The 16079-nt window shown below is 43.8% G+C and overlaps 1 protein-coding gene across 6 annotated transcripts in view; it reads left to right on the top strand.

The window, feature by feature from the left end:
• The window catches only part of SLC39A10 (solute carrier family 39 member 10), a 64425-nt gene that overhangs the window by 44336 nt on the left and 4010 nt on the right, over positions 1-16079 (top strand). For all 6 annotated transcript variants that reach the window (XM_030579244.1, XM_030579242.1, XM_030579243.1 and 3 more), the window contains exons 7-9: positions 4415-4774; positions 6239-6319; positions 11935-12125. In XM_030579244.1, coding sequence (XP_030435104.1) covers positions 4415-4774; positions 6239-6319; positions 11935-12125 — 632 coding nt within the window. The remainder of the gene's footprint in view (positions 1-4414; positions 4775-6238; positions 6320-11934; positions 12126-16079) is intronic.

The raw sequence follows: 16079 nt of genomic DNA, 5'->3' as shown, positions 1-16079 counted from the left end.
GTGTACTTGGCAGGTGCCCTGCAGCTCCGAGTGGCAAATCAACAAGCCCTGCTTAGCTACTATAATTATAACACCTGGGCGGCGGTGGGTAAGTTTACGGAGCTACTCTCTCAAGACTCCCGCCAAGAGTTTGCTGCCCTCTTGGAGGAAGGGAAAAAGGTGGCCAGAACTTCCCTCCAGGCTTTGTTGGATGCAGCTGACTCAGGAGCCAGGACTGTGGCCTCGGGTGTTGCCATGAGGCACATCTCATGGCTTCAGGTTTCAAGCCTCCCACCGGAGCTCCAGTATACCATTCAGGACTTGCCATTTGATGGTGAAAGTCTCTTTTTGGAAAAGACTGACCCCAGGCTGCAAAGCCTGAAGGACAACAGGGTCATAATGCGCTCTCTTGGCATGCTTATGCTGGTGACCCAATGCAGGCCTTTCCATCCCCAGCCTCACCGCCCATACTCTGCGCCTAGACAAAGACAGGACTTTGGCAGGCGGCGCGGCCTAGGTGGTCGTCGATGACAGTCAGGACCCCAAGGGGGCCAAAATCAAGGTCCCTCGAAACCACCAGCGGGACCAAAGACTAACTTTTGAAGGCGCACCTGAAAGCGGCATACCAGTTACAGGCCAGGATCCTTCTCCTCCCGTCTCCAACCGTCTCTCCTACTTCCTACTGGCGTTGTCCCAGTTAACTTCAGATCGCTGGGTCCTACACATGGTGGGGTATGCGTACCACCTCCAATTTATTTCAACCCTGCCCTCCCACCCTCCAATCCTGTCCCTCTTCAAGGACCCCTCTCACAAGCAATTCCTCTTGCAAGAGGTGCGGACGCTCCTTGCCATGGGAGCTATAGAAGAGGTACCAAAGGATGAAAGGGGCAAGGGATTTTACTTCCGTTATTTCCTAATCCCCAAGTCGAAGGGAGATCTCAGACCTATCCTAGACCTGTGAGAACTCAACCAGTTGATGAGAAAGTTGAAGTTCCACATGGTATCCCTGGGGACCATTATCCTGTCCTTGGAGACTGGTATGCCTCCCTCGATATGAAGGACGCATACTTTCACGTCGCCATTTTTCCTCTGCACAGGAGGTACCTCCACTTTGTAGCCAACCATCAGCACTTCCAGTTTACGGTCCTGCCGTTTGGCCTTTCTGCAGCCCCAAGGGTGTTTACAAAGCGTATGGCCATAGTCGCCGCCTATCTCCGCCGACGTCGGATACGCGTTTTTCCGTATCTGGACGATTGGCTCATCCGAGGGGCCTCTGAGACACAAGTCACCCAGCATGTGGACATCGTCAAGGACCTATTCACACATCTAGGCCTGATGATCAATATAGAAAAATCCACTCTGGTTCCCACGCAGAGGTTAGACTTCATAGGAACCATTCTGGACTCCAATCTAGCCTGGGCCTGCTTACCACAGCCGCGGTTTCAGGCGATGGCAACTATCATCCGAGGTCTACAGAATTTCCCGACGCACCTCAGCTCGCACTGGGTCACGTGGCTGCCTGCACGTTCGTGGCCAAATACGCCAGGCTCCGCCTCCGTCCTCTCCAAGCTTGGCTCAACTCGGTATACCACCCAGGCAGGGACCCAATAGACACGATAGTCACCATTCCCCTGAGCACCCTAGGCTCCCTAGACTGGTGGCTGACTCCCTCCCTGGTGTGTACAGGGCTGCCGTTCCATCCGCCCCAACCCTCAATGTCTCTGACGACAGAGGCGTCATCTCTCGGCTGGGGTGCTCAGCTTGGACACGGTACTCAAGGCCTCTGGTCATCTCAGGAGCTGGCATTACCCCTAAGTGTCCGAGAACTGAGAGCAGACCGCTTGGCGTGCCAGGCATTCCAGCAACATTTACAAGGCCGTTTTGTCTCTGTGTTTACAGACAACACAACGGCCATGTACTACATAAACAAGCAGGGATGGACACGATCGTCCCCCCTTTGTCAGGAGGCCATCCAACTCTGGGACTTTTGCATAGCCCACTCGATAGACCTGGTAGCGTCCTTTCTCCCAGGGGTTCGGAACACTCTGGCAGATCGACTCAGCAGGTCCTTCCTATCTCACGAGTGGTTGATCCGCCCGGACGTTATTCATTCTGTTTTCCAGAAGTGGGGATTTCCCCAAATAGACCTGTTCGCTTCCTGCACGAACAGGAAATGCCAGATGTTCTGCTCCTTCCAAGGTCTCTCCTCGGGATCGCTCTCGGATGCTTTCCTGATGCCGTGGAAGAGCCAGCTGCTTTATGCCTTCCCACTATTCCTGCTGGTTCACAAGGTCCTGCTAAAACTCCGCAGGGACAGAGCGTGCCTAATCATGATCACTCCAGCGTGGCCCAGGCAGCACTGGTACACCATGTTGCTCGACCTGTCAATAGCCAACCCAGTTACGCAGCCACTCCGCCTAGACCTCATAACTCAGGAGCACGGAAGACTTCGCCACCCAGACCTACAGGCCTTTCACCTCACGGTGTGGCTGCTGCGTGGCTAAACCAGTCAGAGTTATATTCCTGTGCATCAGTACGACAAGTTCTCCTGGGTAGCAGGAAACCTTCCACCCGGTCAACGTATCTGGCCAAGTGGAAGCATTTCTCCTGCTGGTGCGAAACGCATAATCTTACTCTCACTGAGCTCCCAATTCCCTCTATTTTGGACTACCTCTGGTCTCTCAAACAGCAGGGCCTAGCAGTATCATCACTGAGGGTACACTTGGCAGCCATCTCTACCTTCCACTCAAGGGAAGGTGGCCGTTCCGTGTTCTCACACCCTATTGTTTCGAGGTTCCTCAAGGGCTTGGAGTGCCTATACCCCCAAGTACGCCACTCAGCCCCGACCTGGGACCTCAACCAGGTTTTAACCAGACTTATGTCTCCCCCATTCGAGCCTTTCGCATCCTGCTCGCTACTCTACCTGTCTTGTAAGACAGCTTTCCTCATAGCCATTACATTGGCCAGATGAGTCTCCGAGCTTAGGGATCTTACGATGGATCTGCCGTACAGTGTGTTCCACAGGGACAAGGTGCAGTTGTGACTACACTCAGCATTCCTCCCTGAGGTGGTTTCGGCCTTTCATGTTAATCAGGACATCTTTCTCCCGGTCTTCTTCCCGAAGCCACACTCAACGTGATGGGAGCAACAATTGCACTCCCTGGACGTCCGTAGAGCACTCGCATTTTATATTGAGCGCACAAAACCCTTTCGTAAAATGCCCCAACTCTTTGTCGCGGTAGGAGACCGAATGAAAGGCCTACCTGTTTCCTCTCAGAGGAACTCATCTTGGGTGACGGCGTGCATCCGCACTTGTTATGATTTGGCTCATATTTCCCCAAGCCACATCACCGCGCATTCTACCAGGGCTCAGGCTTCATCTGCTGCCTTCCTGGCTCGTGCACCTATCCAGGAGATATGTCGCGCAGCTACCTGGTCTTCGGTCCAGACCTTTGCTTCACATTATACTCTGGTTCAACAGTCCAGAGATGATGCAGCCTTTAGCTCAGCAGTTTTGCATTCTGCAACATCAGACTCCGACCCCACCGCCTAGGTGAGGCTTGGGAATCCCCTAATTGGAATCGATATGAGCAAGCACTCGAAGAAGAAAAGACGATTACTCACCTTTGTAACTGTTGTTCCTCTCTCTCTCTTAGCTAGATTATTTTATCACTTTGACCTGAGCTAACACCAGCAAACTTATTGTACCTGGAACATGCTAAATACTTTCCAGCATTTGATTCACCTTTTTCCTTGTTCTTTGTTGTCATTGTGGCTTCTGAGTAAAATTAGTTCTGGCACTCCTGTAAAACTAATCACACTGATCTACTACATTGTGAAATGAGCACTTATAAAAAAGGGTGCAGAACAAATGACTTTAAAGAGCTGCCATGTTCAGACACAGAGGTTGCTGCACTCCAGTGGTGGTCAGATTACCTGTGTGTGCGCATGCATACAGAAATAACCATGTAAAGTTTTCAGTGCACTTTGTCCTCAGTCTTTGGCCTGTAAGAAATTTTATTATTGTATTCTTGACATATTTTTTTCTGCTTTTAACTCTGCTAAAACATGAGCTTTTTCTAAATATGTCAGTAACAAATTATCAGGTACAAGCTAGGTCAGGCTGAAAGTGGTTCTGTGTACTGCAGATGATTTATTGTGCAGAACAGTTGCATTGCATTGAGATTTCTGCATGACCTGCAAACATTCCACAGTAAACAGCAACAAAAGAGAATCCTTTGTTACTCCGGCTGCATGCGGAAACAATGATCTTTAGCTTGGGAAGTGTTGGAATGTTTAATAGGCTTCTATGTTTTCTTCTTGTGTTTTAGCAAAGCAGCTGAGTATTTGAAAACATTGATATGCAATGGCATGCTTGCTCATGGTTTCTTACTTAAGAATGAATGCACCGTGTCTCTCTCTGGCTTTAATACAGGTGCCGATGACTCAGTTGTATCTGAAGATCGACTTAATGAAACTGAACTAACTGATCTAGATGGCCAGTTGGAATCCCCTCCTAAAAACTTTCTCTCTATAGAAGATGGAAACCATGTGCATCATTCTCACAATGACATCTCTCTCTCTGTTCATGGCCATGGTCTTCATGATGCAGAATATGATGACAACCATAGAGAGGATAAAACAGCTAGGAAACACAACCATCACTGGCATCACAAACATTCTCATGGTCACTGCCATTCTGGAAAGGACCTGAAAGATACTGGAATTGCTAATATAGCTTGGATGGTAATTATGGGAGATGGCATCCACAATTTTAGTGATGGTTTAGCAATAGGTAAGTAAATACAAGGTGTTGAGCATATTTTCTATGGCTGTACCTACCATAGGTAAATTTGGTAAAATTTCCCATTGGTAAAGTTCTATAGGTGATAATAATATCAGGAGGACTAGTACAGACAAGGCTCCAGGTGGCCACTAGCATTTTGTTTAATCTTGCTCAGAGCAGGTTTGAGAACCTTGGTGTTTAAAAATGCCAGCACTATGGTGCAAGCCTTATATATACTAATTTCAGAAAGGGGAACTACACAAAAATGAGGAAGCTAGCTAAATGGCAATTAAAAGGTAAAGTCATAAAAGTGAATGCCTGCAAGCTGCATGGAAACCTTTAAAAACACCATAATAAAGGTTCAAATTAAATGTGTACCCAAACTGAAAAAAACATAGAGGATTCTTGTCAGTTTCTACACTACAGAGGTACTCCCAATGATGTAAGTTGCCCATTACATTGACTTAATAACTCCACCTCTGCGGGAGGCATAGCGCTTAGGTTGATGTAGTTAGGGCAACTCAGTGGCCTGACAGCTGGGTCTGTGTGCCCCCACTCCCGCCCTGAAGCTGACAGCCTGAGCTGTTAAATGGGTGCTGGGCTCACAGCTGGACACCCCTGAGCCCCAGCACGGACAGCCCAAGCTGTCAGCCAGGTGCCGGGCTCACAGCTGGAATCGCCCCCCTGGCCTGGAGCTGACAGCCCAGTTGTGAGCCCCACACAGGGCTCAGTTTCACAGCAGGGAGCCTACCAGCAGTGAAATTGACATTCTTGTCAGCTTCACAGCTGCTATTGTTTCACATTTTGTTTCTGGCTCCTGCTGTCAACCCTGGGGCCGGGGCGCCAGCTGTGAGCCCAGCACCACACTGACAGCCAGAGCTGGAGAAGAAATATGAAATAATAGCAGCTGTAAAACTGAGAAGATTGTCAATTTCATTCCTGGTAGGGTCCCTGCTGTGAAATTCAGCCTCATGCTGGGCTCACATCTCGGTCAGCCCGGGGTGGGGCTCTAGCTGTAAGCCCCCTGTGGCTATCGGTGCCACACTCTGGCTCTCAGTGCCCCACAATTCTCCATTTTAGTTGGTGTAAGCGCTTCCGGTGAGAATGTGCACCACCAGCAGAAGAAAGGCAGTGTGGATGCCAATAGTTGATTTAATTGCTGTGGTGGCTGTAGGTCGACCTAATTTAAGACAACCTAATTTTGTAGCATAGACAATCCTCTAGAGAGAGAAATTGGAACAGAAGTAAGCAGTTTTTGTGGCTTTTTGGGTTCTGTTATAGCATCATCCATCCGGATTCACCCAGATCTTACTAGTGTCTTTGGAAGTAGGAAGTCCGCTGTTCTGAATATTTCACATGTATGCTGAAAAATATTGGAATCTCTGCAAAGGAAACTCAGTACATTACCTATCGATTATTGTTTAGCATAGCCAATAAAATTAAAATACAATTATTTGCTTCTTATTTTTCCAGGAGCAGCTTTTAGTGCCGGATTGACAGGAGGAATTAGTACATCTGTAGCAGTGTTTTGTCATGAGCTTCCCCATGAATTAGGTAATTAATTCTGTAAACTTCAAATGTGGTTGTTTTTAGTCTCTTTGACATTGAATGAAAAGCTGCTATATGAAAAATATATCCACAGGTCATCACAGTAGTAATGAAGGTAAACAAAATGCAATGTGAAAACCATTAGCGTGACCATTTACACCAGTAGAAACTCACATACAGAACATGATTATACAATTTACTATGTGATTTATTCAATGTGTATAATCAGAACATTAGTCTGTATTTTACTAGGAATCTAGTGCCATCGGTATACCATCCATTCTGCATGTGAAACTTTCAGAATTCATGTTATTAGAATGTTCTTACTGAATACATTTGAGTACATTGTTGGTTGGTGACACACTTGTGAACTTATTATTCTGTCAGGGATAGGAATCTGTGAATTTCATTCAGCTAAGAGCTCATAAGGGGGAACACTGTGTCCACTACCAGTCAACCCTGTTTGATATGGGGTCCTGCAAATAGAAGAGGTGTGCTGCATTACATTGCATATGTGATATTAGAGAAAAAAATTGCATAGGCAAAAAGGAAAATTTTATGAACATGACTTTTTAAGATGCAGCTATCTTGCTGCTGAACTGCTGTTTTGGCAGCCCTGGTGAGGGGTGGGTATGGATTATCAGGGTCTATACAATTCATAGTAGACTGAGTAATTGGGAGAATATTTTGCTTCCTTGCAAATTAGGGCTTCCAGATAGCTATATGTATCTGAAATCCATTGGCACTAAGACAGAATTTTAAAAGCAATTATTCTTTAAGGCTAGCATTAGCATTGCTGTTTTGCAGATATTTTTTGACAGTTCAGTGGGTAATGTTACAATCGCACTTCTCCTTGACTATTTTCCCTTGCTGAATTACAGCTGTGCTGTTTGCAATCTTCTCTACCCCCTAACAGATTTGTAACTGGAAGATCTTTTGAGGCACTATTTTCTGAGGCCATGGTTTCATTTCTAGAGATTTTTAAGACTGGGTGAAAGGATAACATGATCATACTGGGATTAAAAGAATGTTGGCAGGTTTTCTCTCTTCAAAATGATGCTTTTGTCTTTGCTCTCTGTTTGTTCTTGCTGTCTCCAATACACCATACTTTAGTAGTAGAGATCACTTCTAGTGTTTCAAACAAGCATATCATGAATGACTCATCCAGCTAATGTCTGTTATTACCCAGAGAGGACCTAGCTGGGGCCTGGTTGTGCCCCTCCAAGAGAGGAGTAAAGCCACAAAATACTTGTAAAGCTTTTAGAGATCCTTGGATGAAAAGCACTCTAGAAGTAAAATACAGATTTAACCTGCCACCATTTCTCTGAGACAGATAAGAGATTACAGATGGGGTATTGCAGAAGTTTTTAGTAGTATTGGACAACAATGCTACACACAACAGTTTAGGACAAGAAGTGAATCTGCTGGGGAATTTAAGGAACTGGAATGTATGTTATTGGAGTTAGAATTTGTTCAGGATAATGGAATTAATTTAACACCTCCACTCTTGAGAGACGCAACTGTGAGATTTTACTTCACATGGTCAGGACCATGGGTTTTGCATTTCATCGGAAAGAGAGGGAGGGAACCAGTGATTTAGTATTCTGCACTGGAGGGTCCCGGAGCAAAATTAGTGGAGAACAAGAGGAGATAACTTTATAACACATTTCCATGTTTGGCTTGGATTTGACTGAGTCCTGTATTTTGCAGGGGTTCACTGACTGGCACTGAATCACTTGGATGGTCTGGCCAAACTCAGCCTAGGTGTAAACAGTTGACAGTCATTTTTGTGCTTTTACTTAGTTTTGTCTGTTCGCCAAATTCAGCGACAGACTCCAAAGATGACAAGTGTTCTGCTTCCTGTCCAGGAGGCTAGAGAAGGTTTGTCTAGGTGCAAGGTAATGGTTGGCTGATCTATCACTGTAGGGAGCCTCCTCTTAGAGCCCCAGCTCTGACAGAAGTGGAGGGCAAAAGACCTATACTGAGGTTTAAAAGATCACTCACAATTGGTTTCAGGCAAGCTGAGAGAGTTGCAGTCAGGATATGTTGCTTGTAGTGGTTCTCACTGGATGAGAGAGGAGACTTCTATATACACACTTAAAAAGGTGGGTTAAAAATTAGCAAATACTTTTAACCTACTTTTAAAGAATAAAACTGAACCATTCCAGGTATGCAGAAGTTAGTTTAAATATTTTTCTTCTTGGTTACTTCATTTTACCATTTTAAGTACTTTCTAGACATGCATGTTATTTGTAGCCATTACTTGAATACCTTAAGGCCAGGTCTACACTACAAACAGGCTTAATGTGATCTATGAGCATTGGTTGAAGTGAAATTTCCCATTCTTCTTCGAGTGCTCATTCACATCAATTCCTTATTTACTTAACATACAACAATAGTTTAGTTATAGACTTAGAGACCTTCTAAAAACGTTAAATGTATTATTAGCACGCGAAACCTTAAATCAGAGTGAATAAAGGATGCCGACCCCCGGACTAGATAATGATTCTATCAGTCTCGTATTTCTCTAAAGCCAAAAGATTTTTTGAGCCATATGAAGAATCATAATAATACCTAGCTGTTATATAGTGCTTTTCATCAGCAGATCTCAAAGCTTTACAAAAGAGGTCAGTTTTTTCCCTGTTTTACATATGGTGAAACTGAAACACAGGAAGGGAAAGTGACTTTCCCTAGGTCGCCCAGCAGACCAGTGCCACAGTTGGGAAGAAAACCTAGATCTCCTGAGTCCAAGTTCAGTGCTCTCTCTACCAGACTCCCTGTACAAACTTCAGTGTTATGCAAGATAAAATCTTCTTTTAAATCAAGGAAATACATACACTGTATATTTCTCTGTTTTCATTTTCTGTAAACAAAACATGACCTTATTCAGATAACATAATCCTACCACAGTTTGTTACTTCAAGATGCACTTGGGAGATAAAGTAATATTAATAACGAAGTATAAAAGTCAGCATGACTGATATGCTGAGTAAATGAGAATTTTTAGCATCATCATGTGTTCAGCATGCTGAAGAAGGAAAGTAAGCTAATAAAAGCAAACACGAAACAGAGAAAATAAAGATTTTTAGCTTTTAAAGTAGGTGGAGAGGGAGCTAAGTGGCTTAGTATATGCCACGCTTCTGGCAAGAGTTCAAATCTTGAAATACAAGATGAGTCACACATGGAAAGGAGCATTAAAATAACAGTTACCCACATTTCAGCTCTGCATTTGTTATGCTCAGGGGAGGCATAGTATGGTGGAGTTCTGGAAGAGCTATATAGGCAAACTTGTATAGCATCTGTCACTCTGTGGTTGGGTCACATCAGCATTTAGTTATTCAATTTCCCATTGCAGTCAGATGATAAGTTGGTGGTGATTGGATTTTTTAAGGCCTTTTGGAAGAAATGAGACCTAATTTAGAGGGGGAAATGCAAGTTGGAATTTTGGATGCTCTAAGTAAAATCTAGGTGAGAACCATTCTCTTAGCTGAAGATCCATTTTTTACAGACTGAAATGCTGAAGACTTATAGCTATACCTTAAGGGTTCCACACACCTGTGTTCAAAGTTTTTACGATGTCACACTACCATTCATGGTGGTGTCCTTAAAATTGCTGAGATCCTCTGCCAAATTCCATCCTCTATCCCTCCGACCTCAGAATGAGCCGAAAAGAAATACTTGTCCCAGCTAAAGGATTTGAATACCTTTACACTGACCCTCCCCCAGGATCACTGGTGGTTTCTGTGGCCAATGAAAGAGACAAATGGGCATATAAGCTTGACCCCCAAAAATAAAGAGGTCTGTCAAGGTTTTTACCCCACTTTGAACTTTAGGGTACAAAAAGTGGGGACCTGCATGAACACTTCTAAGCTTAATTACTAGCTTAAATCTGGTACGCTGCCACTAGCCAAAATTTAGTGTCTGACACACTTTCTGTTCCCCTAAAACCTTCCCTGGGGAACCCAGACCCAAACCCCTTGGGTCTTAAAACAAGGAGAAATTAACCATCTCCCTGCTTTTCCCCCCAGACTTTCCCCTCCCTGGGTTGCCTTGCGAGGCTTCACACCGATCCAAACTCCTTGGATCTTAAAACAAGGAGGAATCAACCATCCCCCCTCCTTTCCCCCCACCAATCCCTGGTTAGTTCAGACTCAGTCCCTTGGATTTTAAAACATGGAAAAATCAATCAGGTTCTTAAAAAGAAAGCTTTTAATTAAAGAAAAAAGTAAGTTATCTGTAAAATCAGGATGGAAAATGCTTTACAGGGTACTCAGATTCATATAGATTAGAGGGACACACACACCCCCAGCCTTAGATTCAAAGTTGCAGCAAACAGAGGTAAAAATCCTCCCAGCAAAAAGACACATTTACAAGTTAAGAAAATAAACATAAGACTAATCCGCCTTGCCTGGCTACTACTAACAATTTTAAAACATGAAAGACTGATTCAGAAAGATAGGGAAAGCCTGGGTGTATGTCTGGTCCCTCTTAGAACCAAGAGCGAACAATGAACAAACAAACAAGCACAAAAAAAGACTTCCCTCCACCAAGATTTGAAAGTATCTTGTCCCCCTATTGGTTCTCTGGTCAGGTGTCAGCCAGGTTTACTGAGCTTCTTAACCTTTTACAGGTAAAAGAGACATTAACCCATAACCATCTGTTTATGACAAGGCCAAACAATTGAGGGACCGGTTTGGAAGAAAAATGAATTCAACGACCACTTTGCAGTTCCATGTGGCAAACCATCAGGCCCTCTTGGGCTGATATAATTGTAACTTAAGGGACTCCATCCATAAGTTCAAGGAGTCCCTCCTGCAGGGTTTGGCCCAAGAATTGGCACCCTGGCAGAGGAGGGCACTGTGGCTGCCAGGTGCTCCCTCGAGATGGCATGGGACACAGCGGACTCGGCAGCCAGGGTGGTTGCGTCAGCGGTGGTAATGAGGTGTAGCTCCTGGCAGCACTGGTCTCTGCCAAGAAATACAGACCTCCATCCAGGGGGGAATGGTCTCTTTTTGGACCAGACGGATGCGATGCTTCATGGGCTAAAGGACACCAGTGTTTTCAACTTCATATGCTGTAGCTCCCTAATGCTAAAATGCTTAAATGCCTTATGTCATCCTTATGCACATGCACTAATGCCTGTTTGTCATCCTTATGCACATGCAAAGTAGAATCTGTCAAGATGAGAGGAACGCTAATAAGATCTGAAGGACTGATCAAGAATGAAGCTGCATTTTTCATTAAAAAGCCAGCACCCCACTCTCGGAACTTCTCTCCTTTTGTACATACAGTCCTGACTGACTCCAACTGCACTGTACCTGGGAGGGCTGGACTGGGATCCGTTTAGAGCACTGTTAATGCCCCTCATCAGCTAGTATGAGTCATGATTGCCTCTGAAACTAAATTTTAATCAAGGAAGGGATATGTATTGTAGGCTATGTAGTCATATACTGTTGCTCCTTTTCCCCTTAAAAAAAGCCTCCGGTATGTGTGCCACAGCAATAGGCACTTCAGTAGTTCCTTAGATAGATCAGATAATATAGCTGAGGGCAGATGCATCTATTTAGTCTCTTGTGGGATTATAACAATTAAAAACTTTCATTATTCGATTTCAATTTCAGGTGATTTTGCCGTGCTGCTTAAAGCAGGTATGACAGTAAAGCAAGCCATTGTGTACAACCTCCTATCTGCTATGATGGCTTACGTAGGGATGCTGATAGGCACAGCTGTTGGACAGTATGCCAATAACATCACTTTATGGATCTTTGCAGTCACCGCGGGCATGTTCCTTTATGTTGCATTGGTAGATATGGTAAGATTATCGTTTCATATTACCTTATTCTGCATGTATGAAATCTCTGACTTTAACCCAACAGTGTAACTTATTTTTTTGTATTGCACAAAATAAAGCAAACCACCTACAGGCAAATATCTAGACAGCCATTCATACGTTGCTGTCGCTTAAAAAATGTAGTCTAGTAAATTCATGGGGAAAACCTCCAGCGTTTTGCAATGTCCCACCTGTTTGGGTTTTCATCTAACCAAATCCCTTCACTCTCAGGGTTGCATGTTAAGATATTAAAACTTGTTTAATGCCACTGGCTACTCTCCCAATGACAAAGTCATCCTTCTAGCCTATCTTTTGGTTTTTGCTGCTGTGTGAGGATGTGTTTGGATACTCTAAGGCAGTCCATGATTGATTTTAAGTGGAGGTCAATCCTAAAACTGGATATATTTGGTCCCAAACAGATCCAATATAGATGTTTAGAAAAGGCTGTTGGTAAATATGCTGCTTTGATAGCTGTCAGGTTAATTCTTGACAGATGTCAAATTTAACAAATGTTGCTTCTTCACGTAATGATTAAGGCTAAGATCATGTCACGGCAGTCATAGTTCCGTGGACTTCCAGTGGGGCCGGAGCTGTCAGCCACATGGGCAACAGGTGCTCTTCCCTCCCCTCCCCCTGCACAGCAGGGTTCATTCTCTCACATACATCCCTCAGGCTTCAGTTATCCCCTGTCATGCCCTCCCCCTATCTTTAGTAAAAGTCAGAGACAGGCCACCGGCTTCTTTTAATATTTTTAAAATTATTATTACGACCTGTCCCTGACTTTTACTTAAAATAATCGTGACAAAATCTTAATGTCAGTGATGATTGACGTATGTTCCACTCTTGATGTGGAGTCTTTTAGCCCATGTAGGCACCCTAAGTGCCCTCAGACCCCTCCTCCCAAGAGCACAAAGGGTGGAGCAAGGACAACCTTCCCTCAGATCTTTATTATTGTACATGGCTGGAAAATGGAACTGCTATTAGTGTCCTTTACTCTAGAGCACCAGCATAGCTAGTGACTGTAGGCTAATTTTAATACCGTATTGTAGTTTGGGTTATTAAGCTCCCTTTTTAGTCTCTCTTTTTACTTTCTGCTTTGTTACCTGGTACCAGGTCTTTATCCTTTATGGTTGAACAAAAATCTCCCTGTTTTAAGTATTGGCCCTTATGCAAGATGACTATATATCTTTTAATGCTGGTCACTCAGAATGTTCATTTTGTTTAGGGGAGAGCACTTCACTAGCCAAATGTTCTATTTGATGTTCATTTTCGAAACAAACTCAGAGTAAGAGATGCTCATGCACACTGTTTCTCTGGATAGATCTAATACCTGCTTCTGATCCAGTACACAAGACAGACTCGGATCTGAGCAGTTTTCTTCCAAGAGTGCCCTGGCCACTACTAGTTTCCAGGCTCCAGCCACTGCATCTTAGTCCACAGAGGTTTCTGTTCCCAAATCCTTGTCTGAAAGTTGGTGGGGCCTCATCATTGCTCTTCTGAAGAATAGATCACTGAATAGGACTCCCTAAGAAAAAAGGGCAGAGATAGCCTTCCTTAGCCTTGTCTTAAGGGTTGCTCAAGGCTTGAATATGAAATTGGTTTTCCATGGCACCCTAGTACCCATATGTCAGTACTGACGTAAAAACAGCCCATCACATTCACCTGCACTGATGCTGGAGTATTTTTTTTGAGAAGTTCAGCAACAGTGCTTTCTGTATCAGTACCAGCTTCATCAGTATCATTGTCATTGACACTGTCTACTCCAGCCTTGAAGGTTTCTAATTTATTTTCATCGGTACTGGCTGTATCAACACTAAGCTTCGTGGTACTGAGGGATCTGGTGGTGTCTGAATTTCCTGAGTGTTATTTACTATCTTCAGCATTTAGAATACCAAGCTCTGGCAGGCTGTTGGCACAGATTTTGTGTACAGCACCGATAAAGGAGGTCCCTAAACAATGCTTAGGGACTACTGCTAGGTCTGCTCCATTTCTACAGCAGGACTATGCATTCTCTTCAGCAGGGAGAGTCTCTTCTCTGACAGGGAGTCCCAAGGGTGTATGTACAATCAAGACATTATAAGGAATGGTGTTCCACCTGGTGTGTACACACACATGCACACACATTTTGTAGACAACATGCCTGTGGCTCTCATTCCTGGTCCTACTATGCTCCTAGGGCTCTCCTCACTTTAGAAGCCCATCTCCTTTATCCACTCCAAGGTAAGATCCCCCTCCCTTGTAGAGTCTGAGAGTTCAACCCAGCAGTAACCTCAGGAGTTTCCTGCTCCACCACCACAACTTCAGACCACTGAGAAATATCTCCCCTCTTCCAAACGTGCTCCAGCTGCCACTTCTTCATCTTCCCCTGATGAGATGTAGTGCTGTCTGCTCCATCGCATTTAGATTGCAAGACATGCCAGGATCTGCTCAGAATGGCCAGAACAGGCTGGCGGAAGTAGTGTATGAAAATGGTTCTGTTAGAGATTAAAAGAAGGAGCAGGAGGACCTACAGGCAGATTGAGTAAACGGGCTTCTTTATTGCGGTACTTGTTCCCCTCAACCCAGTTGTGGAGTAAGCCCCGAGTTAATCACATCACACACTTTTATTTAAGTTAATATGTAAATACCCACATTTACTACAACACCCCCAAAACTCTTAGTTAGTAATGTGAATGCCCGTATACTCAATATAATTATCCCCACCCCTTTTTATGGCACTAAGCATATTCTGCAGACCTTTGGAATGTAGAATACCAGTGTTGTCTCTTTGTAGAAGTTGATTACAAAACTTGAATTATGGATGCTTCTTCCAGATAGTGCAGATGTGGAAGAGAGAATTGGCAGTAGCTGTTCCCACACAATTCTCTGATCAGGTGTTTGTATTATTTGGTAAAAGAACTCACTTGCAATGTAAATTAATTTCTTTAACAAATCTTGTCTGCTAACATGAATAGGACGTTTGTGATCTTTCAAAGTGTAAGACTGTGACTCATTATTCTTCATGACCTAGGATATCCTATAACAACACTATAGTGACTTACCGATAGCTGTTTGCTCAGCTGTCTAGCCTACTGCAGAACTAATTAATAAACATATTGATCCATAAAGTGGAGGGGGGGTGTTAAAGAAATTTAAGGTCTCAGTGCTTTTTAAAGTCACCAGATGCCTTGTGCAGTCTATTGCTACTAGCAGAGAGTTGTATAAGATGGATGGGCAATATGCATGTCCTGTTAGAGGCCACAGGCTTGACAACTTGTCACATTCTTTCCTGATACTTGTGGTGTATTCAGGTATTAAGAATAACCAATACACAGAAAAGCAATGCTTGTCATCCTAAGGAATTTATCAATGGGAATTTTGGATCAGCAAGTTTGATTTCTCTGTGGATTACTTAAGTCTTCTAACTAGACGACAATTCCTTTATTGTATTTTTCTCCTGCATTATGTCTGGAAGTCTCTCCTTGAGGTAAGGAGTTCCTTGGATGAAGGAAAGAATTGCATTTATTTTTCCTCATGCTCTTCTTGTGCAGGGATTTCAAATAGCATTTAAAAAAAAAATTCTGTTTATACACATGGTGATTGTACTAGAAAGTGTCCCATTTAATTTCAGAGCTTCCAGTGTTAAGTTCATGATTCTTTTAGCTGCAGGTCTTCAGTACTGTTTGGCCTTCATCTCTAATGAGGCATGTCAAGAAAATCCACTTTCTTGTAATTGCTTATGTGGAATTTCTCTTGAATTGACACAATTACATGTTGTTTCCTATTACTTTTATACTTTAGAGGTAAATGTATTTACTATAAACTAGTAATTAGTCATACATGGCTGTTAAACGTGAGTAACAGAGCTTTGGATGCACTAATAAAATTAGATTATGGGATTTTCTGAGAACTCATAAGGGGAAAACTTATCTTTCCTACCAATAAGCTTGCAGTATG

Source organism: Gopherus evgoodei, chromosome 11 (assembly GCF_007399415.2).
Source record: "Gopherus evgoodei ecotype Sinaloan lineage chromosome 11, rGopEvg1_v1.p, whole genome shotgun sequence".
Classification (NCBI taxonomy): Eukaryota; Metazoa; Chordata; order Testudines; family Testudinidae; genus Gopherus; species Gopherus evgoodei.
Note: the sequence above shows the minus strand (reverse complement) of the source record. Positions and strands in the feature narration are given on the sequence as shown.